Source organism: Pimephales promelas, chromosome 6 (assembly GCF_988280905.1).
Source record: "Pimephales promelas chromosome 6, fPimPro1.hap1.1, whole genome shotgun sequence".
Classification (NCBI taxonomy): domain Eukaryota; kingdom Metazoa; phylum Chordata; class Actinopteri; order Cypriniformes; family Leuciscidae; genus Pimephales; species Pimephales promelas.
In genome coordinates this window covers 28,488,594-28,513,578 of record NC_142774.1, presented here as the reverse complement: position 1 = coordinate 28,513,578, position 24,985 = coordinate 28,488,594, and the positions used below count along the sequence as shown (strand labels likewise).

Here is a 24,985-nt window from a genome sequence, read left to right as displayed (position 1 = left end):
CACTTGAGTGCTAGCACTAATGCTTAACCCCATAACAACAGTCAAGGAGACTCCAGGGGGAGATGGGTGATTATGAGATCAGAAAGCACATAGAGAGTCTGGACCTGACAGTGATGGTGTGATGGGTGATTTTTAGAACTTCATGCAAATGCTGAAACATAATAGCGAAGAGAGCATAATGGAAGCATTGTAACCGTGAGACTGGTCACAAAAGAGAAAGCTGGACAGAAATGGAAGAGAAAAAGAGAACTAAGAATAGTGAGAGAGTGTGTATTGGTCTTGACTGGTTTTGCTTTAGCATTTTACATTGCCCATTAAGTGGCGACAGTATGGAAACTGTTTATTATAAAACTAAGTACATAACTAAACAAAACTATTATTAACTAACAAGAAACTCTGATTAATGAACTAGTAAGTAATAGCACAGATGAAAGTGGTAGTTCACTATTAACTAATCAATAACTTCTATTTTTTCAATACTTCCCAGAGAACTGCTGAAAAGTTTTATAAATAATCTAGTAACTATTAACTAAAAGAAACTCTTATTAATGAATTAGTAAGCAATAGCTCACAGATGAAAGTGTTACTAGATACTTCTGTGGGAATTACTAATTATTTGGATCTGTATTATAAAGTGAAGATCATTGGAACTAACTAGTAATGACTGTAGTATTACTACTGTACATGATCTAGTCATGATTTGTGCAAACGTTTGAGATTTTTGGTGAACTTTAGTATACTTTTAGAAAATGTCTTTAGTAACACTTGAGTCATTACTAGTTAGTTCCAATGATCTTCATTTTATAATACGAATCCAAATACGTAATTAGTAATTCCCACAGAAGTATCTAGTAACACTTTCATCTGTGAGCTATTACTTACTAATTCGTTAACAAGAGTTTCTTTTAGTTAATAGTAGTTTCTAGATTGTTAATAAACTTTTTCAGTAGTTCTCTGGGAAGTATTAAAAAAAATAGTGGTTATTGATTACTTAATAGTGAACTACCACTTTCGTCTGTGCGCTATTACTTACTAGTTCGTTAATCAGAGTTTCTTGTTAGTTAATAATAGTTACTTGATTGTTAATATTGTGTTACTCCTTGGTTCTTGTGTAGTTATTCATTAACAAAGGAACTGTACTCTACAGTGTTACCGATATAATATTATAATATTGTGTATGAGGGGATGTAAAGTAATGTTTCCTTGTTTAAATGTTTGACTCTGTTATGGTCAGGATTTATGCCACACATGATTCTTATACATTCATCTTTGCATTAATCAATAAATGAAAAGACATTACTAAACTGGTTTGTTTTGATATCTTTAATTGTCCCGAGTCAGTGCACAGGCTTAGTTATTTCACTTGGTTTAAGGTTAAAACATTAGAACCAAAAAAAACCTCTTTGGATAAAATGTAATTTTAAAAACAACTAAAATTGTTCAAATACATTTTTTTTTTTTTAAATTAAGATGACTTGAAATGTTTAGTACCTGGTGTGTTGTGGGAATGGACCAGCCGACAAAGAATTTAAAACAGAAGTTGAACTGTTTTTTGTGGGAAAACAAAAGGAATACCATGAAGAAGTGTTCACTTTGATGTATTAGATGGGACACAGGAAAATGTAATGTCCTGATCAATGTGACTTTTTTCTTATAGTATTTGTTTTGCATTAACTAAAATTGTATCCTTGGCTTTAAATTTAGTTTATTATTTTGTGTTAAATGTACACTGTGTAGGAATTTCTCCCATTTTATATTCAAACGAATAGTGCTCTCTACTGCCTCGCTTTTTCAAATGTGTGTTGCAACTACGGTAGCCGTTATTTCTTCCAAAAGCAATTCATTGAGTTTAATTATACATGTTCTACTGTTATGCTGCCTATATAATGAAGTACACAACCAAGCAATGAAAAAAAGCTTTTGTAATTTAGACCATGACATTGACTTACCTGTCAAAAAGAAAGCAGGCAACTTCAGCGTCCCTTTCAAAGTCTTTCTCCTTCATTAGCTCTATCCACCTGGGAAAAGCTATCCCAATATCATTGAGGTAGGCTAATGCTTTTTGTCCCTCTCAGCTATTTTAGTTTTTTAAGATGGCGGAATGACATGGAAGCCTCCATACCCGTCCCATGTAATTAAAGATAAGGAATGTTTTGCTTGTGAGGATAAGTCAGATTGGCAGAGCTAATTTTACACCAATGAGGACATAATTATGAATAAAAACATTGATTTTAGCTAATAAAATACTTAATTGTAGGGGTTGGGTTGTTACTGTTGTGAGAGTTTGTATGGTTTTGTTTTCCCCTTTTTTGTTTGAATGGTGCTGGCCACTTCCTATAAATTCAGTGTGTGTCTTTTAAAATAAAGTTTCTTTTTACTTATTACATATTTTTGGGTCTTTACCCACCAGTTAAGAATCACTGTATTAGAGGAAAAGTGAAGGATGCCCGTAGATATGTGAGAGAAAAAGAAATAAATGGAAAAAGACAGATGTTGTTTGTATTATTATATATTTTTTTTCAATTTCTCAAGCTCTTCTTTCTCTGATTACATCTTCTGCTGGAAAGACACAGATGGTATTTGCGTGTGTATGAGTGTTTACTTACTCATAGTCCAGGCCTTTTATGGGGATTTATCTAAGCATGATTATGGCGACACAAGTTAGATCAGAAGTAGAAACGCTGTAAATTTGGCTTAATCTTCTGGTACACTTGTATGTGAAAAAAATACCCATTTTATTACTCTTCTTCTCCACTGAGGATAAAGAGTAAATCAATTTATATGGAAGCCTGATCAGGAACAAGATATTCTTTGACTCACTCAAACATCAAATCATTCGGTCTAATAACGCATCGAGTTGCGCCTCATGCATTTGGAAAAAAAGTGAGTGAAAAGAGAGAGAGAGAGAGAGAGAGAGAGAGAGAGAGAGAGAGAGAGAGAGAGAGAGAGAGAGAGAGAGAGAGAGAGAGAGAGAGAGAAAGAGAGAGAGAGAGTCCCTGTGGAATAAATGGGTCAGCTCACTCTCTGTAGGATTGTAATATAGTCCAGATTAGTGATGAACGTCTGGTTTTAAAAGCTGAATGGCTATCATACCACTCTATTCCTGATGAAAAACAAGATATGGTAGGGGACAGGGCTAAACAAAGCACACTTTCCCTGTAAAGTCATTCACTAATGGCAGTACTGGGCTAAAAGGGGCAGAGTTGAGAGAATAGGGGTGAAGAGACTAACCCTGGAAAGTGACTAATCCCTTATTATCATGATGTCTGCTTTCTAGAGCCTAAATAAGGTCACACATTATTTAGACTAGAGTGTGAAATACAAGTATTTACTTTATTAACTTTACATTAACTTGATCACTTTTCCTTCAAATCATTGCTTTTAGATTTGTCAACTCTGTGGACAATCACATGTCCTGTAAAAATCCAGGGCAATGTGCTAAAAGTAAGGCAGTCAACCGATCTGCTACTGATTGTGAGTACCTGATTTGATCAGCAGACACAACCTGGTCTCACCCCAAGACGTCATATAACTGACGTTTTGGGACGTCTTTTGACCATACGTCAATATTCGCCTTTTTAGGGCCCCCTTAAACGTCGGTAGATGAGGTTATGGGATCCTAACTCTACCCCATACCTAAACCTAACCCTAAACCTAACCCGTCACTTAACTGACGTTAAAGGTAAAGCGTCAGTTGTATGACGGCCCGGGATCGCCATCTACCGACGTTTAAGGGGGCCCTAAAAAGGCTGATATTGACGTATGGTCAAAATACGTCCCAAAACGTCAGTTATATGACTTTTTGGGATGAGACTGTGTTAGCAGACAATCCTTTTTAATCATATTCTTTATTTCCAATGGCAATCTGGTATTTGGCCTCTAGTTAGTCAGAATGAACAGTGAGAGTGCCCGGTGCATTCACAAGCTGTAGGCCCATTCACAATATAATACCGCAATTGAGGATATCTTCAGCCTTTTCCATTCCAGTTTATTTATGTTACTATGATATTATTTTTAATTGTTTGTTAGGTTCATATGGAGTATAGAGCGCTGTGTGATATTCATATGGACACTTTCGGTTTCAACGTGCCGATTATGTTTACTTAAAGCGACAGCGCCAAACTGCATTCTAAATTTGGAAAGTTGTATTTTAAAGCATTATATAGTGTGATGCAATGTGATGTATAGTGTGATTTATTTTTATATAAGAGTCAAGTCATGTTATGCTGATTATTTCTTTATGTTATTGTAGAACCACACACATATCACACAGATCAACGCATTCTCAGTGTTCAATAAACCCCTTTTGATTTATTGTTTAAATATGTTGTTATGATGTTAAATATTTGATATCTATCTATACTGATGCCTCGGTTGAATCATGGATGGATTTTTTAACTGAATTGCTATTCATCCTTAATATAAGTGGAAAATTAGGCCTAATCAGTAAAATGTTTATTTTTCATTTTATAACAATTTACAGAATATTAAAAAAGTAATGTGTTACATATGTAATCAGATGACAAGTAACAGATTTTTTGTTGTAAATGAAGATGATTAAAATTACATTTTCTTATAAACTTACTACCTGTTGATAGGATTTACTCTAAATCCATTTCTAAAATATCCAATTTATCTAGTAAACTGTTAATTAGTATTTAATGATAATATAAGCTACTTTTTTAGAAGGAATTTGAGAAGTGAGATCCCTGTGTCTTCCTGAAAGTATAGGTATGTGTATGTATATTTGAATAGTGAATAAATGTGTTTATTTAATGCACATAATTCAGTTTAAAATGTTTTAGTGGATCCTAGCATGACAATTTTGGAACCTCTGCTCTATAATATTAAGAAAAGCAGACCTTTCCTGTAATGACTGATTGCAACAGTTTTTTTTTTCTGTTTTTTTTTTCTATATGCAGCATTAAATGAATGCATGATGATGATGCATGTGGTCTTAAGACCTTAATGGCTCATGTTATTCCTCTCCTTTTCTCACTCTTCTGGCTGCCAATTGCTTTAAGTGATGATTTTTATTGCATACCGAAAAGTCACTTGATGTGCACAAAGAGGTAGAAAATGCTTTTGCCAAATATTTTTCATCAATAACTATTGTGGAATGCCAAAAAGGATCTATATTAGGAGCAATGTATTTAAATGATTGCATCTAGGGCTGCTCTATTATTGCAAAGATCATAATCATGATTATTTGGTCAATATTTTAAGTGGACTATAAGTGATGAATGCGTACAGAACAGTCTCTGGATGTGCACAAAGAGGTAAAAAAAAATGCCTCTGCCTAATCTTCTCCTTCAGTATACCACTAGGTTTTTCCCAACTCCATCCCCTGGAGTGTGTGTGTGTGCGTGTGAATGTGAATGTATCCTCACATACCAGGACTTTTGTTTGTTTAAATAAAGTCAACTATCCAATGTATTTTGCAACTGTTTGCGTACAAGTCTTCTGGAAGGCTTGACCATTAGATATGTTGGTGTGGGATTGCAACTGAACTCAGATTCCTGCTTATTAGTTTCAGACTAGTCTTTAAAGATTTACATGAACAGGATCAGCCCGTTCTCATCCTTTAGCGTCACATAGAAAGCTATATGACAAAACGGCGATATACTATGCACATGGCACCCTTTATCGTTAATATTCACGTGAACCCAAAGCGTCATAAATCCTTTCGCGTAATATGAGACTACCCTACCCTACCCCACCTAAACCTAACCATCACAGCGCATGTTATATTAATGATAACGGGTGCCATGTACGTAGCTCCGTTTTGTCATATAGCGTTCTATGTGACGCTAAAGGATGAGAATGCGTTGACAGGATTGACGAGCCCTATATATGCATTGTGCTCAAGGATACCATAGTATTTTTGCCCTAGTGTACTGTATGCTGGTTTCAAAGTGGAACTTTGGCTTTATTGAAATTGTTTTTTTTTTTGCGATGCAATCTGCATCAGAAGGTTTCAGATGTTGTATGTGAATGTGATATACGCTGGAGAACTAGACGTCTAATTTAGAGCTCATTTAGGAGAGGCACCTTTACCACAGCTTTGTGTTTATATACAATTGTAAATTACATAACAGAGTCTAAAATCTGATTGGATTCACCCTGCACAAAACCACTATGATATATGAATACCAGTTCTACCAATTCTACCATAATGTGACAATTTATGTTGCTTGGCAACCTTAAACAGCAGCTAAAGACATTGAAGGGGTGGTAAAATGCCATTTTCACATGATGTAAAATAAATCTCTGATGTCCCCAGAGTGTGTGTGTGTGTGTGTGTGTGAAGTTTTAGCACAAAATACCCCACAGATATTTTTATATAGCATGTTAAAGGTGTCACTTTTGTCAGAGGGCGGAGTTTCAAGAGCTCGAGTGTGTTAGCAGCTGCGATTACCTCACACAGACAGACTAAAATGACAGAAACTGTTCTCCCTTGTTAATGTTAAAATGGAGTCAGTCAAAGATGGAGAGACTAAACGTGAAATACAACACAGAAGTGGCAACATGTAGAATACAACAGGACGTCTCTGAATGGTTAGTTGATGAATTTATGTTGCTGATCTGGAGGTAACTCTTCAATTAGGATATTCTGGCATGTAATCAATAAATCACTCATATAGGAACTGTTGTGAGATTCACACAGAGTGACTTTGTCAAAAGATGGATGCTAAAGTTTGAGCTGACTCAGAAATCTCATACAACTCTTCCTCTTCTCAGTGGACTGCATGTTCCCGGGGGGCCGGGTTTATGTACATTTTAGGGTTGGTGATGTCACTAAGGGAATCTCATGTAGTCCCTACCAGCCATTTATTGTAGTCCTTTTCTTTAAAAGCAAATATCTTCCTTTGTTTTGAACTTTGAGCGTTGTAACTTTGATACTGTTCCACACGCTCAAACAGCAACATTACACACTAACTAAAGTTAGAAAAGTGAAATCATATTTTACCACCCCTCTAAATGATGTTTTATTAAAAAAGTTGTGAGGAATACTTTCAAAATATCTATCCAATCATCACCTAACTCCAATAATCATGTCATCCCAATCATTATGTTCAAGTTCAAAATGCAGCGCAATGTTTTACTACAGTTTCCTGGTTGAACGCCATGTTTCCTGGAAACGGCATGCAACGGTGTGCAATGGGGTTTGAGATCATAGACAGTAAAAGAAATGGACACAACGACCCCATTGATTTCAACAGAGAAGACTGAAGCCTGATTTTTGCCCCTCCTGCCTGATGTCTGAGCGACTGAGCTTGATGACAGTCTGACAGTTGTAAATCTTCTAGTAGCTGCGCCAACTGCCAAGACAAATGTGAATCACCTAATACCTCAAAAACGTTGCAATATTTTGTCCAGTTGCTTTTATGGACTCTCTATCTATGGGCTTCTCCCTGGACTTTATGCCTCCATGTCCCCCAATTGCCTCATAGACAGTAAAAGACTCCTGTCTATACAGTAATGTCTCTATTGTGCGACTGACAGTCGCGTGGTTATGACGCAATCGTTAGCCTATTTTTACAAAAAGAGCTTCTATGGGGCCTGTAACGTAAGATACAAAGTAATGGAGCCTTTTATACATTGTCGTGTTTTTTTTTTTTTTTAAATAAATAATGGACAAATAGAGTCTTTGTATTATAGTGAACTCGCTCAATGGGTTCAAGGAAAGTTATTTACAAATGTGTTCGATGCAGCTCGGTATACGCAACAACTGAGGATATTAGAAGACATGTTTGTTGTAAATTTTATTGTAAAAATATAGGATATCAACATAATGATGTAGTTGTTTATTGCAAGTCTATGACATTTGGTGTAGAAATAAACAATGGTAATTAAGTGCTTTTCCTAAAAATGATTAGAAAATACAGGGTATTAAAACAGTATGAACTACAAATAAATTCAGTACGTGAGGCTAAATAGATGTGTTTTAGTTTTCTCCACCAAGAACAAAAAGAACGGCCTTCTCAGCTGCCATAGTTGCAACTCTTGCGTCATCAGAACAGTGTGTTCAACGTGTCACTGTTTCTGTTCAAAAAACGGAATCGTACAGCCAAATACGCATACTATTTTATCTGATCATTTGTAAGTGTGAGTTAATGGGTTTAGCTAGTTTTCCTGTAATTTATATGAATATATCTTAATTCCATGTCTCATACTCTTAGAATTTTTTTTAAATAAAACCATAGAGTTCTTGGCTCAAGGAACTCTTTATGTCAAAAATTACAATTTTGTCACTTATAAATTATTTTATTCACATGATTTATTTTTAAATTATCACCAATTATTAAACCTTTAGAAAACTTGATGTACAATGGCCCAGTTCACAAAGTGAGGTTCATGAAGAAATAGTTTACTGGGTTTGGTGTTCAAGCTCAGACCTAAACCATACTGAACCCATGCAATGAATTGGAACACTTGCTGCTCTTGCATTTGAATTAGAGCCAATCACTGCGTCTATGATCCAACATCTATTGGAAGAGCTTCCCAGACGTGTGGAAGCAAAGGGAAGGATTAATGCATTTTTGTGAGGATTTTGAAAGTAAATATTGATACAATCAGTGGGGTATGTTACTGACATGATGATGAGGCCTGGCTCTCTCCAGCCATTTCCATTGGTGCAAAACATATGACTGCTTCCATCCTCTCTTTAATTTGCATGTTGACCATTTTCTCTCAGCCAATTAGTGTAAGCTTCTGGTATATGGGATTTTAAGGTCATGGTATAATTCTAACCCTCCATGATAGCTGGGAGAGTGGTGGCAATATAAGGAAAATACCAATGCCGTTAACAACAAAACAGTTTTTAAACAGCGAGTCAGTGTCACAGAAAAAGAAAAAAAAAAGAATACAGATTTGAAATGTGTAAGGACAACACACTCTCGTGGCAATTTGTACTTTTTTATATTTTTGTGAATTGGTGGATAATTCGTATGAATTTGTGCAATCTCATTTACATTTTCTGCTCATGCCCCACTGACGTTAGAATTGGGGTCGGATTTTTCAAAAAAATTCTATTTGAATTCACACAACATTGCTCATAATTTCATTATTAAAGAATGTACATGAGTGATCCAGGTATCCAGAGGCCCTTGTCTGTAAATGTTTTACCTTTTAAAGAAATCTGCAGTCCGCATTATAATATTACCATAATTGGCACAGCTGTGTGAGAGTGACCTCTGTAAATAGTTTTAGGGCAATCCCAGACCTTAAATGGATAGAAGTAAAACCCACACACAGATACTGACTGTCCAGACAATATCAATCTGAGAGTTTTAATCAAGCTTTTGGCATCAAGGGGAATAAAAGAACACCAAGAGACCTCTTTCATGTCTCAGGAACAGAATGTGTTGCTTATCCAAAAAGTAATCATGACACAAACCAAGTCCTACATGTTTTTATGACAGGTTCTATTTAGAGGAACAGTTCCAATGTGTGTGAGAGAGGTTTATACAAAGTTTCGAGTGGTGTTCCAAAAGTGCTGTTATACAGTCAACATCACACTGTTTATATCAGTCTGCTTTCCTGTGTTTACAAACAAATATTGATGCTTTGGTTTCTTTTGGAGCACATTTCTGTGTCAGCAAAGGCATAGCCTACCAACTCGTCAATTTTTGTCTGAAACGTGATTTAATCAATATTAAATGCCACTCAGGTAGCCTATAGCCTAATATCACTAGCGCATAAAAGATTTATTGACCAAGGCGTTAATTGAAAGCATCAAAAGTCAAGACATGCACTTAATGAGGGCGCATATAGTCTATAATAGCCTACCATAAAATTATGTTAGCCTATAAATCCCTCGTGAAGGCTACTTGGTTGCTTGTCTCACATCGGCGTATTGGCGAGCAGATCTAAGGATGTTTAACCCTTTAAGGGGCAAGTATAAATAATTTTGATGGAAAAATGATTCATTGCTATTTTTGTATGTATCTAGACTAAAATGGCAGAGTTCATAATTTTTTTTTTTCAAAATATGACCTATAGTTTCTAAGTTATACTCTGTATCTCCCGAGATACATTGCCCATTTAGGGTTACATTTTGCAATTTATTATTATTTTTTTAATTGTAGTTAATATGACAACTTTTAAAACATTTAATGAACAATTAATTAGCTACAATTTTTCATGTTATCCATACAACATTAGAAAAATTGGAAAAAAATGAACTTTTTCTCCCAAGATGCATTGCCTATGTAGGATATACATTTAATATTTCATAACTTTTTAACCCCTTAACTGTCACCGTCCCGGTACCGGGACGCCTAACTTTACTTCACTGTATTTCTATTAAATCCTAATCTAATTATGACAAATTATATATTTTTGGAAAGGTCTAAGACTTCTAATTAAATATTCGACCCCTGTTTTGTGTTAAAAAATTATGTAGGAAGAGTAATTAATGAATTTATGACAAGAGTGCACCTAAAAAAATCTGCATCATAACAGGAGGTCTGACCTTTGTCACAAAAAGTTGATGCACCCACTTTTAATCATTGAAAAACTTCTGTTTTTATGCTAAAAGTTCATAATAAAACATATCATCTAGTATTTTTCAATAAAAAATAAAAAGTATAGTATAACATTATCCTCAAAAAATTATAATATATATGTATATATTATCCTCTAAAATATAATAATATTTTTTATCGCCTTTTTTATTATATCACATATTTTAGTAGTTATCATAAATTAGGTATCATTTGAAAGCTTATAAACTCAGAATTCATCCAGTGAAAACCATTTTATAATTGAACGTTGCGTTACCATAGAAACGGTACTTATTTTATGAGGCTCCTCCCCTTTTGGGCATCCTTATATTTCATAATTTATGATCAAAACCTTTTCTAATCTTGACAAAACACATATTGTCAGAAAGGTCTCAAGTTTCAAAATTTTGTGACAAAATTGATATTTGGACAGAAATGTATTAATTTGTTAAGGCAGAATGTACACAACTAAATTCAATGGAATTCAATGGCACCCGGTGGCTATTTTTGGTACTACGCCTAAACAAAATCTCATGGGAACTTCAATTTTTGTGATATCAACTTCAAATTTGGAACATAACTTGGTTAGATTTATGGCTTTGATTTTATAGTAATTTTAGAGTAAAAATATTTTGTAAAATATATATTTTATATAAAATAAAAAACACATAGTACAGTATATTTGATTTACTGTGAATTAAAACTTCCATAACTTTTTCATACTTTCATTTTTTGAAGTGTTTTCACTTCAGCAATAATCTGCTAAGTGTTTTAAACAAGACCAAACTTGGGTATATATTCCAAGGCATTCTTGAATTATAACCATTTAAGTGTGAATAGAGCATTTAACCCCCATTCTCAAAAAAAAAAAAAAGGGGGGGGGGGGTGGCGGGGGGCTGACCAGTGACCAGACAAAGCCTGACTTTGCACTTCTGACACATGATGGATTTCTGCCCATCCTGGCACATCCAAAACCTTTATCCTATTCAATATCTGTAGAGAACAGGCCTCAAAACATGAGAATATCTGTGAGTGATCAGCCCTGGAAAATACCCTTATATGGGCAATCTATCCCCCGGGATACAAACATTCAATGCCTAATAATCAAAGTTGTGAGAAGATTATTTTGAAAATAACAACAAGAACATGTAAAACTATCCTTAAAAAACTACTTTCTAAAACAAAATCACTCTAAAATAGCATAATCGTGAAAAATATAAAAACACTTAGCTCATGGCGAGTGTCTTTGTCCATATATGCTGCCATTTTGGATTTTGATACAAATATTTGGAATGTTATAGCAAAAAGTCACATGTCATGATTACATGACCCATCACCCCATCAGTGTTTCTCATCAACTGCAACCAAATAATGCCTCTCCCCCCATAGCCCCTCCCCCTACAGCCTGTTAAATGTCTGTATCCCCCAGGATACTAAACTCTTTAAGGGTTAACTATATTTCTGTCAGTGTTCATGCGTCAGTGCGATCATGCCAGATGTTGCGGGGTTTTACGAGGTCGAACACAAAAACGCAAGAACATAAAAACAAACATAACGTTAAATGGTCATATTTTTACACAATTAAATGATCCATCCTGGATCTAATTCAGTCTAAGTAATTATTTTGTCATATAGCCTAAATAGCAACGTAGCCTATACTATTCACACCAAGTTACACTGTAGGTTATAAAAGCAACTCTAGAAAGGAAAACTCATAAGGAAAAGCAACTCATATGCACCTTCGAGGAGTTCACTTTTACTAAAGCTTGTGTTACGCAAATTACAAGTAGAAAACAGCAGCACCTACCTTTAATACAAAATGACGTCCATAAAAAAAATCCAAGGTGTAGAATTCCAAAATGTCTTTGATACTGCATCATTCTTTTAATTGGAAGTTGTCCTCATTCACACAAGCCGACGAAACTTTAGTCTGTCAGCATCCGAGCTGTGTGCTTAGGTGGAACACTTGCTTGCGCCCTCCTCTCTCTCTCTCTCTCTCTCTCTCTCTCTCTCTCTCTCTCTCTCTCTCTCTCTCTCTCGCTTGCTTTTAATTTCTCAAACACTCCGTAATGCAAGATCATTCTGTCTATAATCAGCATGTTATCCTTATAAACTGGGACCCACAAACTGTTTTTTTTTTCTTTTATTTGGTTATCAATCTCAGCCAAGTCCAATAACTATGCATTACAATAAACAGTTTTGCAGGATTGCGCGCGCTTATACATGCGTAAAGACGCCACCTGGACACGCGCTATCCGCAGAAATAATTTCACTCCGTCGCTTGCTGTGGTTAATATGCTGAAAGCACGATATGATGCTTGTAAAATCTGCGTTTAAAGTATTGAATCCGAGGGGAGATTTAAACGCCTCTTATTGGGCAATGTTCTTCATGGATCATTATTTGGTTATGAATTTGCAGCCCGAGCGCATCATCTGGTGTTTGTTGTCGCTGCACTAAATCTGAAATAGCTAAGGTATTATATTCCTCTCGTTTATTTATTTTCGAGGTTAAAGACGCTACCTAATTATCGGAAGGTCGATTTTTTTCTGTGGTTTAATTCATGATTCCTGTCATTATTGTGCCGTATATGAACAAAGCACTTAAAGCCGTATTCGCGAGGGAATGCGAAGTCAAAGGTGTCTTGACTGCAGATACCGCAGACCGGGTATTGACAGTGTCTACAAAAAGCTTTTTAATATTTTCGATTCAGTTCACATTAATTTGTATATCACTTTTCACAATACCACCTTCAAAACCAATTTTTCAGAAAATGCATGTGTCTACTAGGGCTGTATTCAACCAAAGAAATCCTTAGTCGACCAAAGTCGAGTCCTGCTCAACGATTAGTCGACTAAAAAAAAAAAAAAAACGTGATGTTTTGATTAAACATTTTTTTAAACAATTGTCATTGAGCATTTATAAAACAACAACGAAAAAACATCACAAATAAATAAAACTATAATAATAATACAATTCTTTGAAAATTAAGTGATTTTTTAACTGCAAAAAGTGAAGAGCTCTGTCCTAGGTCTATAGTACAGTCCCAATCGCGCACCTGACCACACCACACGCTGCAAAAAATATAACTGCTATCTGCCACATAATGAAAAATCCCAACAAAAGCTCTCGTTTACAGGCTTTATATTCTTCTTTACTTTCAAAGCTATGGGTTAACTTTAGTCCTGACGATCAAGGCGTTTTAAACAACACTCAAAAAAACCCAAATAACTTAAAAACAATCCTATAATAGGCTGTAGGACCGCGTATAGGTTTATTTTCGTTTTGTTGCATTATTTAGGCTATTTTCAAATGCGTCAAGTGTACAAATAAAAACGAAAACATTAAGAAAACACAATCTATTGAGTCAGCATGATATAGCCGTTAAAAGGCTGCTCACGTCTTTTGCGCGCTCAAGTTCGATTTTAAATGTAGGCGCGCGACTTGCGCGCTCATAATGGCAACGCGATCGCCTCCCTCCACAGTCTTGTCGTCTTTGTTTTAAAATGCAGCTAGACAAAAGATTTATATTTCCTGGACATTTTGTCGACTAAAGCCAAAACAAGCAGCGTTCTAACTGAATGAATACAGCATCCCTTACCGAGCGCGAGCAGCAGCGCAGCCAGACACAGGTGCGGTTCCCGAGTCGAGTGTATTATGTGTGTGCGCTAAACTGTGGCGCAGTTACAAAAATAGCCTAAATTAAAGCATTTTAAAGTTGGGGACAAAACATAGGCTAATTATATTTAGAATACAGTAATAAATAACTGCTTATAAATGAATAAATATCAAGGAGTAAGTCATTGAAAAATTCCTTCTATTGGTAAAAAAAAAAAAAAAAAAAATATGCAACTGGTCGACCAATAAGAATGTCAGTCGACCACGACGGCATCGACCGATTAGTCGACTAAACGACTAAAGTTGACAGCCCTAGTGTCTACAATACACATTGTCTACATCAGAGCTGAATGCATCCAATTAATGTATTTCAGAAATGTACTATACAAATTATACAGTTCGCTATAGACGCTTTCATCAGACGCGTTGCCATGGTGATGAGCTGGCCCAAAGTTAACTTCCGTTCTGTTCGTTTATTAGTGTTTACTGGATAATATGGCATTGACTACAAATGCAGTGAAAGTTAAGGTGATGAGCAGGTTGGTGAGCTGTGGGGTGCAACCTGACCTAGGGAGCAAACGCAATTTTTAAAAATAAAAATGTCAAGGTTTCCTATGAGGGAGACGGCGGAATTAAAAATAGCCTATGTTTATCTGAGTGATAACCGGTACAGTGTTTCCCATACATTTATTAGTGGCAGCCCACCACATTATCAGCGCTGACCGCCACATATTGACTTTTACGGAGCCCCTCTAGTCCCACTTTGGTAAAAAAAAATAATTATAACTATCTTGTGGCCTCAAGATAGTAACTCGTGGCCTCAAGATAGTAACTCGTGGCCACAAGATAGTAACTCGTGGCCACAAGATAGTAACTCGTGGCCACAAGATAGTAACTCGTGGCCTCAAGATAGTAACTCGTGGCCACAAGATAGTAACTCGTGGCCACAAGATAGTAACTCGTGGCCACAAGATAGTAACTCGTGGCCACAAGATAGTAACTCGTGGCCACAAGATAGTAACTCGTGGCCTCAAGATAGTAACTCGTGGCCTCAAGATACTAACTCGTGGCCACAAGATAGTAACTCGTGGCCACAAGATAGTAACTCGTGGCCACAAGATAGTAACTTGTGGCCTCAAGATAGTAACTCGTGGCCACAAGATAGTAACTCGTGGCCACAAGATAGTAACTCGTGGCCACAAGATAGTAACTCGTGGCCACAAGATAGTAACTCGTGGCCTCAAGATAGTAACTCGTGGCCACAAGATAGTAACTCGTGGCCACAAGATAGTAACTCGTGGCCACAAGATAGTAACTCGTGGCCACAAGATAGTAACTCGTGGCCTCAAGATAGTAACTCGTGGCCTCAAGATACTAACTCGTGGCCACAAGATAGTAACTCGTGGCCACAAGATAGTAACTCGTGGCCTCAAGAAGGTAACTCGTGGCCTCAAGATAGTAACTCGTGGCCACGAGATACTAACTCGTGGCCTCGAGATATCTTCTAATGAAATAATGAATATCTAATGAAATAATGAATATCTTCTAATGAAATGCTATGGTAACAATTCATGACAAGTTTGCCAAGTGAAATTAACCAACAGCATCATATTATATAATGCTTAACTTTTCATCAGTTAAAGTACAATGTAGGCACGGTATGGGCTTGAGGCCATACCGTGCCAACACTGGGCCCACCATGAAATATAATAATGTTTGTTGTTTTACTTTAATGCTAAATGGTATTGTTGGCACAGTTTTGTTAGCCGATAATCCAGTCAATGTTTTATAGATTCATTTTTTCTGCATTGTCATTATAAGCCATCCAATACATTCTTTATCCAATAAATGGATAGAGAATACCAGTACAAAATGATTATCGGTAAAATCCATTTGAACACGTTATTATGCTTGGTGTTAAATGAAGAAAAATTAAACTGACCCTTGGAGCACATATGGTTTACATACTGCACTTTGCAGCCGCATGAATTGCAACCAGATTCATCACACACTGGTGCCCTGGCTGGCAGACATTCATTCTCACACAGGACTATGAATGAGAGAGCAGTGCATTGAAACTGACAGTCCCCAAAACCCCATCGGTGCAGACACCGGTATGTGACCTCTCCCTCTTCTCCTTCTCACGGCATCCACAAGCTTTGCACAACTGTCTCTCAGCATCAGACGAGTGCAGAGAGCAGTTGGGGAATATAGGCAAGCCTCATGCTCTGTCAGCTTGACTCAGAGCGCATGAACTAACTTTTATTGTATGAAAATGAGAGCGTTTTAACTTAGCAGAACAATAAACACATTATTTTCATTCCGCTCCCCTCTTCTTCTTGGAGTCAGAAGTCATTTCCTTACTGTCAGCCTACAGCCATGAATCTTGCATTCGGCTGAATACACGTATATATTTAAACATAGCCTTTGGCCATGAAATTAGAGGTTACAAACATGTGATGTGAAGTACTCACTGGAGATATTGAAAAATTATCACACTTTCCTTTGGATTGGAAATGTAGTTTAGCTTAAATACTTTGGAAACTGTTCCACTAAAATTTTCAACACATTCATTAAGGAAACAAATGATTGTAATCTGTGCTAAATCTAGTCTTTAGAATCATCCTGCTTTCACAAAAAAAAAAAAAAAAAAAATGAATGTGTTTTTATAATATTTAATTATTAATTTCATTATGTATTATACGAAGTTTATAAATGCTGCAAATGTTTGAAAACAATTATATACACACTAGGACGTAATATTACAACAAAAAGAAATGAGATAACATGAGCTTATAAAGTACAGAGAGAGAGACTTTCAATAACTTTCACATTTGTTCAGCTTTCCTTCAATTTGTACAGAGAAAACAACAAACGACAAACGACAAAACAAAACAAAATTAACACAGATAACAAAACAAAACAAATAAAATAAATGTTTAGTGATAAACCAAACTACCAGATTCATGACCAGTAACAATTGCTTTTTTAACACCCCATATTTTTTCAAATAAAATAACATTTTTTTTGGTTGCTGATAATACGTATACTCAGTAACTACTAGAGATTTTACCAGTGATTTAATCAACATCACATTGCATTGAGAGGATTTCAAAATAGCAAGTTTAGCTTGTCCCAACAAAAAATTGGCAAGCTTACACTCCCTTTGCCAAGAACGTCTAAAACTGTTTCCAAAAATAAATAATGTCTTGTTGAATCGACACCCAAGTTTGCACATCATTCCATTAAGCAACACAAACAAAGGCACTAAATGAAAACTATCACAAAATAAATGAAAAACATTTTCAGTATCATTACAAAAAAGACATGATGAAACCAACGGATTAAACCTGGAAAAAAAAATTATTAGTGGCCAGAATACCATGAATGATCCTCCACTGAAGATCCCCATTCTCTTTGGAATTGGAGGCTTATATAAAAGTGTCCAAGAAAGAGTAACTTCCTCAGGGGCAGAAAGATAAATCCTCCGTTTACTAAACCCTTTCCCTTAAATGCTCACTTTTGCACACATCTGATACAAAACCTTTTTTTTTCCAAGGGCTTGAAACTCCAATGCTTCATAAGCCCTCAACAAGAGGGGTATAACTTTTAAAACAGGAAACGTCTGAGGCACTGCATCATTGTAAATAAACTCCTTTGAAAAGGACAAAAATCCAGAAGTAAAAGAGGCTTTAAGACTATTCATAAAACCATCCATATCCAAACTGATCCAAGATCAACTTGATCAGCAATAGTCTGCACACTTTTTCATTGACCATTGTGCAAATCAAACAAATCAATAATTCTTATCATCCCTGCTTTAGAAAACATTGCAATACATGAATTCAAAACATTTAATTGTATTACCATAAAACCATAATGTTCATTGTTATCTCTTATCATCTCAAACAATCCCCATGCTTTCAACACTGATGCATAGACGTCAACACAAGACATACGAGTTTCTAGATCATAGCACTTTTCAATTAGGAACAACTGTCTGTCCAGCTTTACATTGGTCACATTTTGAAGAAAAATGAGACTGAATGGTATCCAAGACAATATCTGTCCAATAAAGTATCTTTTTAATGTTTGTAGTCTCATTGATTTCATCTTTGACTCCACATGGATGAGGCCTTGTTCCCCTTCTGCTACCAGCAGATAAAGAACTTCAGGTGGAAGCCAGTGATGGCCTTTCCAGAAAAACCTCAACAAATGTCTTTTGTATTTTCATGAGGAAAGAGGAAAACTTCAGGAGGGTTCAAAACTACGAGTTTATGCCACAGCATTGAAGCTGCAAGATTGTTGATGATCAAAACTCTTCATCTGTATGAGAGCTGTGGAAGAATCCATCTCCAGCTCTGGATTCTCTCGATCACTTGGTCAGAAAAGCACTCCCAGTTTTTCTCCATATACTTAATATATACTTATACTTTTCTTATACTTATACTTTTCTCCATATAGTTAAGTAAATCCCAAGGACCATCTCGAGTCCACTGACACTGCTGAGGTAACTGAAGAGGTCCACTTTCTCTCCATTCTTCCATCAATAATGTTGTACATTTCTCCCAGTTTATACGTGCAGATGTCGCTTTTTAAAGAAATTGTGTTGTTAATGTCTATATCATCAACATTGCTTACAACAACAGTGACATCATCAGCATATGCTGTAAGTTTAAAAGGGGTTAAATCTGGATAACCAGAACAGCTCACACTACAGTACGTAGTCTATTCCTTAGAGAAACCAACAATGGTTGGAATGAAATGGCATATAATCCAGAAAGTGGACACCCCTGTCATATGCCTCGAGATACAGGAAAGGGGCTGGTCAAGGGACCATTAATTCTAAGCATACTGTAAATATTAATATACAGAAGCTTAATAAGAGAAACAAAATTGACCCAAAACCAAAAGCCTCTAAAGTTTTTCTTGATCAAGAGAAAGAAAACCTATGTCCAATGGATCTCTATTCCCAATAGATATCAAATCTCTTATCAAAAAAAAAAAAAAAAAAGATTATCAAATATTGTTCGTAATAGGTTTTAGCTTCAAGAATAACACTTATGAATTGCTTTAATCTATTTGTTATAGCCTTTGACAATATCTTCAAATCAACAGTTAGAAGTGATACAGGGCACCAATTTTTCAAAAAAACAGTCTCCTTTCTTTGGGATCAGTGTCAAGATAGCTATTCTGCAGCTCAGAAGAAAAATCCCCTGGTCTAAACATTCTAAAATAAAACTTCATACAAATCCTGTCCCATCAAATTCCAAAACAATTTTTAAAACTCCGCTGTCAGGCCATCTATCCCATGAGACTTTTTTCAGATTCAGCTCTAAAACTGCTTTTGAAATCTCAGAAAAATCAAGAGAACTCTTTAAATCTTTTTTATCTTGTTCTAGGACCTGAGGAAGGTCACATAGAAACGCATTTACAACAGATTCATCCCATGCTTCTGCCTAATACAATTTCTTATAAAAATACAAAGCAACAGCATTGATTTCCTGTTGATCAGTTATTTTTTGTCCATTAGAAAGTTATAACTGATGAAAATACTTCTTATCTCCTGACTTTTTTTCTTCTTATCTCAGGACTTTTTTTTTTTTTTTTTTAAATCTGACTCTTTCCTCACATAAAACCGATCAAGTCTTGCTGCAAATATTTCATTAGAATTCTGTTTGAGCCAGGTATACTGCCTAACCCATGGAAAATGGTCTCTCCATAAATCAGTAAAACTATGACAAATTAATTAAAGATCTAAGAGCTCCATCCGAACAAGCATGAAGTTCCTCATGATTCCTATCCACACCTTGATCTAAAGTACAGTTAACCCATAAATAAATAACCAATATTAAATGAAGTCATGGGGATAAGATAAAGAAATTCAAAGCGCAATAGCACAAAACCCCAAAAAACTCATCATAATCTAATGCTGTGTTCCAGGCAGGTTTTTGAGCACTCAAATCACGACTTCAAACCACGACTCACAACTTAGTAGCATTCCAGGTCAGTCAGGTCAAACTACCTGAGTGCAAAGAATTGTGGTAGCTAGATGTAAACAAAGCAGCATGGCGGACCATACGGTGCTTATGCGCATTTGAAATAATTTCTGTCACCAAAGGTGCTTACTCCTTGTTTATTTGAGGGAAACGGAGGAGGAAAAACGGTGCATAAGGCAAGATAAGCTGTTTTATTTGACTTGAATATTTGGAAATGTATGGTATTAATTTATCCTTGCACTCAATGGACTGAAAACTAGTTAATGTTATATTGTCCTAAAGTGTATTCACACCGTACCGTACCGCCTGCAGAAACACTGCATCTGTAGGGGCTGCCATTGTTGTTTTGTATGGTTTCGCGGGCTATGTGATGTCAGACCTCGTAACTGGGAGTACATCGATCTAGTACGAGTTTATGGGTGGGAAGTCACAAGTTATGCCGTTCCAGTGCACTTTCACGGGTAACAGGTTGGTAAACCAGGTTTACAGGTTGCCTGGAATGCGGCATTAATAGCGTTTCATAGATCGAGTCTTCATTCTTTTTCTGACATCACACATGAATTTCTTAAGTCGATAACGTTTCGGTTTATCAAGTTCTTCTAAAGTAGCTTTTCTCAAGGCAATGGCACACGAATAATTTTATGTAGAATCAAGAAAATGATTCAAACTGTCCAACCGTAGGATGCATTTGTTGTAGTAGTGAAACTTCCCTGAGAGGTTGCATCAATGCTGCCTCCGCAACTATATGAGTATTCACTATCAGAATCACAACGAGAGAATCCACCATTTTCCAAACCATCTCTAGAATTGTGCGACAAGTTATCTAGTATTTGTGAATACATCATATTTGTCGCTCCCTCAGATTCCAACACCAACAGCTTCTGTACCATCCTGTTTTAAACGATCACCAGCAGCACTTCGATATTTGAAAGAATCACCTTTTTTGATAAGTTGGACAGCGGCAGTTCAGGCATAAAATTATCTCTCACTGATACACCACACTCAACTAAATGATCCACCATAGTTAACTCTTTCAGAAAGACAACAATAGACTTATTCATCCTTGATGCAGTCAAAATAATTTGTGCAGCAAATTCATTTCCGATTGCTATCGAGAGAGAGAGAGAGAGAGAGAGAGAGAGAGAGAGAGAGAGAGAGAGAGAGATGTGATGTGACAGAAGCATTCCAGGCATAGATTTATATTGGATTACCCTTATAACCCCTCAGACGACCCTGGGCACACTATCAAGGCTTCCATATCTTTCTCCCTATCTTTTACTCTTTCACCTTTCATCATATGAGAAAGAATATGACTCCAGAAGATTGGAATAAAAGCTCCAGAGATTGGAGGGCAGAAGGCAAGGAAAAAACAGAGAAAAAAGAGAGAAACAGAATCAAACTGTGACTGACCCTCAATCAACTCAAAAAGAAGAGATGAGGAAAAAATAGTAGCTTTCTTGATTTCACTTTGTAAAAAGCTTACTTTATGAACGATGCATCATGCACCCCAGAACATATGAAGAGTTCAGATGCAAAAGCCTCTAAATGCCATTTGAAATTTTCTTCTAAAATGACTATTTTTATCAAGCTTGTATATTTAAGTTCAGTAATTTCACTTAAATAACAATTAATAGGTAATCTTCATTGCCATTTAAGTGAAATTACTGAACTTAAATATACAAGCTTGATAAAAATGATCATTTTAGAAGAAAATTTCAAATGGCACTTAGAGGCTTTTGCATCTGAACTCTTCATATTTAATTTTTATAGAGATAAAGATGTAGCACAGTTGAGAGTGTGTGTGTGCATGCTACTTTTAGCAGATGACACTAGGTCCTTTTTAACTAACATGTTACCATGGTAGCCTACCTGATTTAGACATGATGTGAAGTTTCAACAAACTATTGTTTAACCATATGAAACAGTTGTGCCTGTATAAATGATCAGAATATAGATACATGGGAATTAATTTGATTTTGATTTCCTGAAAATGCAAACCTGAAGTTGCATTGCATATTATAAATGAACATTAACTTGCAAATATCAGTTAATGATAACACTAGAACACATCAAGGGCAGGAATGAGAACAGAAAATTAGCTTTAACCCATTCTGAGAGAGTTGTAGTGTAGTTTTACCTCAGTAAAAACATTTATTTTTAAATTCTTTTTAGCAGATAAGTGTATTGTGTAAGTCAACGCTCTTTCACAAGTAATGTTGGTCATGAAGATGCATGTCATTTCCATCTAATGTCATTATGCTGCCATCTGTTGGCAAGCCATGCTTCTTTTTTTATTTATTACTCATTTTGCAATGTTAACTTTTATACAGTATATAGTGAAAATACATAACTAGACACCTCTTGGGGGAAAGAAATTGGGACAAAAGGTCCCAAATGGCATGTAGTTACTAGTCTTAAAATTTTAAATAGCCTGGTAATATTTATTGTAATTTACTGGGTTATTATTCAGTAATTCCTGGGTTATTATTCAGGAATTCCATTAGTTAGATCACACTATTCATTAAAATATATAGGCTAACCGTGTGACATGAATCAGATTTAATTGTGTGTGTGTGTGTGTGTGTGTTGAATCTTTTTTTTTTCTTTCAACTGTGTTTAGCCGGTGACAACTAAATTAGCAAATGTTTCTATTTGTGTCCCTTAATAACACTTTAGCTGATGCATCATCATCCTGCACATGCTAAATTATTTAAATGTGTACATTGTTTTCTCATCTCACCCCACAAACAACCAATCCATTTAGATATTTAGACTTTAAATTTAGTGCAAACTAAAGTGCACACTGTTTTTCTAAGGACTCAAGCATTCATATTAATCCATAACAGATTCATTCTGACCGTTGTAAAATAAGAAATAAAGCTTTGAGAGTGGATTGTAAAGTAGGTTAGGAAAACTTGTTAGGATTCTGACTTGAGACTGCACAAGCACCAGTGCTGTCACACCACATAACATCTCCTCTACTGAATTATACAGGAAGAGATGAAGTCAGACTATTTAAAACCTGAGCCTGTCTGTTTTAGGTTTGTTTCAATTAAAGGACAGGTCCATTAAGCATTTTGTAATTAAATTATTTTATGTGAATAATGTTGTAGCATTGTCTAGAATTGCATTATGCTTTCTTCAAATAATATATCCAGAAGAGCTGTATTTATGATGGCAAATAAATACTTAAAATATAAACTAATCTACTATGATTTGAATATTATCATGTTCTATTTTGGCCGACTTCAACATCTCAGTATATGGGATGTCTTTCTGGGATGCCCCTACCTTTGCATATATCTGTTGCAGGCACACATCTCTCTCTAAATTTCCCTTATCCCATCATGAAGTTTATTTTTGGTTCAGTTACATTCAGTATATGGCCACTCATCTCCCCTAGAAAACCATGTTTCAACCATAATTTTAGATGTTAGGACAACATATAGTATGCTGTGTTGGCTATATAAGCCTATGTTGGCTTGAACAGAAAAGAAAGTATTTTTATGACATGCATTAAAATGATATTGATAATAGTCAACAATGAATTTTGATAGAGAACAGCTTGTGTGATTTGCAAGAGCACGTGCCTCAAGAGATTGCACCTACAGCTCATGCTTTGAAAAGAAAGGGATGGCACAACCGCGAGAAATTCAATCTACCATTTACACATTATCGGTTGCTCAATGATAACAGAGCCCAGATGTGACTTGAAAACATATCGGAGGAATTCGCATGCTCTAGAAATGGAAATTTTTCATGCTCTGTTAATATCACTCCCAAGCGAGGCCTGTCTATCAAGAAGCCAAAACACACTGTCAACAACACCTTGCAGTGCATTTGAATAATTTCTCTTTGATGCAATACAAAAGAAGCATTCAGTAATGTAGACATTAAATACACAGTCTTCATGAATACGAAAGGCAACATGCATTCATTTTACTTCTGTAATTATATTTTGAAAGCCACTAAGAAAAGTCATTGGAGAGGCAGAGTGTATTGATAAATCATGTACGGTAAGATTTCATGTTGCCTTTTATATGACAGAATAATAAATAGAATAGCAATGGATGCTTTTGAGAGGAACTAACAATATACAAGTTGCCAATATCTACTTTCTCGCAAATGTAAACTGAACATTGTTCTTCTAGTCTTCAAAAAAAAAAAAAAACAAGTTTGGTCCTTAAACATTAAACCTTAAGCATTATTTTAATTAATGTTAATTAAAATATTAATTAAAAAAATTTATTAAAAATCCATATGCTGACAGACAGGATTGGATGGAAATTTATGGTCCTACATCTTCCAAAGAAGATATATACATAATACATTTCGACCAATTAACTTAGTGAATGCTATCAGGATGTGAAGAGACTTTCAATCAGCATAACATGATTAATAATAATAATAATAATAATTCGTTACATTTATATAGCGCTTTTCTGGACACTCAAAGCGCTTCACATAGAAGGGGGGGATCTCCTCAACCACCACCAATGTGCAGCATCCACCTGGATGATGCGACGGCAGCCATATTGCGCCAGAACGCTCACCACACACCAGCTTACTGGTGGAGAGGAGACAGTGATGAAGCCAATTGGTGTATATGGGGATGATTAGGAGGCCATGATGGACAGAGGCTACTGGGCAAATTTGGCCAGGATGCCGGGGTTACACCCCTGCTTTTACGAAAGACATCCTGGGATTTTTTATGACCACAGAGAGTCAGGACCTCGGTTTAACGTCTCATCCGAAGGACGGTGCTCTTTTTGACAGCATAGTGTCCCCATTACTATACTGGGGTGTTAGGACCCACACAGACCACAGGGTGAGCACCCCCTGCTGGCCACACTAACACCTCT

General features: G+C 35.9%; 1 protein-coding gene across 1 annotated transcript in view; it reads right to left on the bottom strand.

The window, feature by feature from the left end:
- Window positions 1-12,482, bottom strand: part of chrna8 (cholinergic receptor, nicotinic, alpha 8) — a 119,512-nt gene extending 107,030 nt beyond the window's left edge. Inside the window, exon 1 of the mRNA XM_039693124.2 lies at window positions 12,316-12,482. Within this exon, the coding sequence (XP_039549058.2) occupies window positions 12,316-12,388 (73 nt within the window). The 5' untranslated portion in view covers window positions 12,389-12,482. The remainder of the gene's footprint in view (window positions 1-12,315) is intronic.
- Between the last annotated feature and the right edge of the window lie 12,503 nt (window positions 12,483-24,985).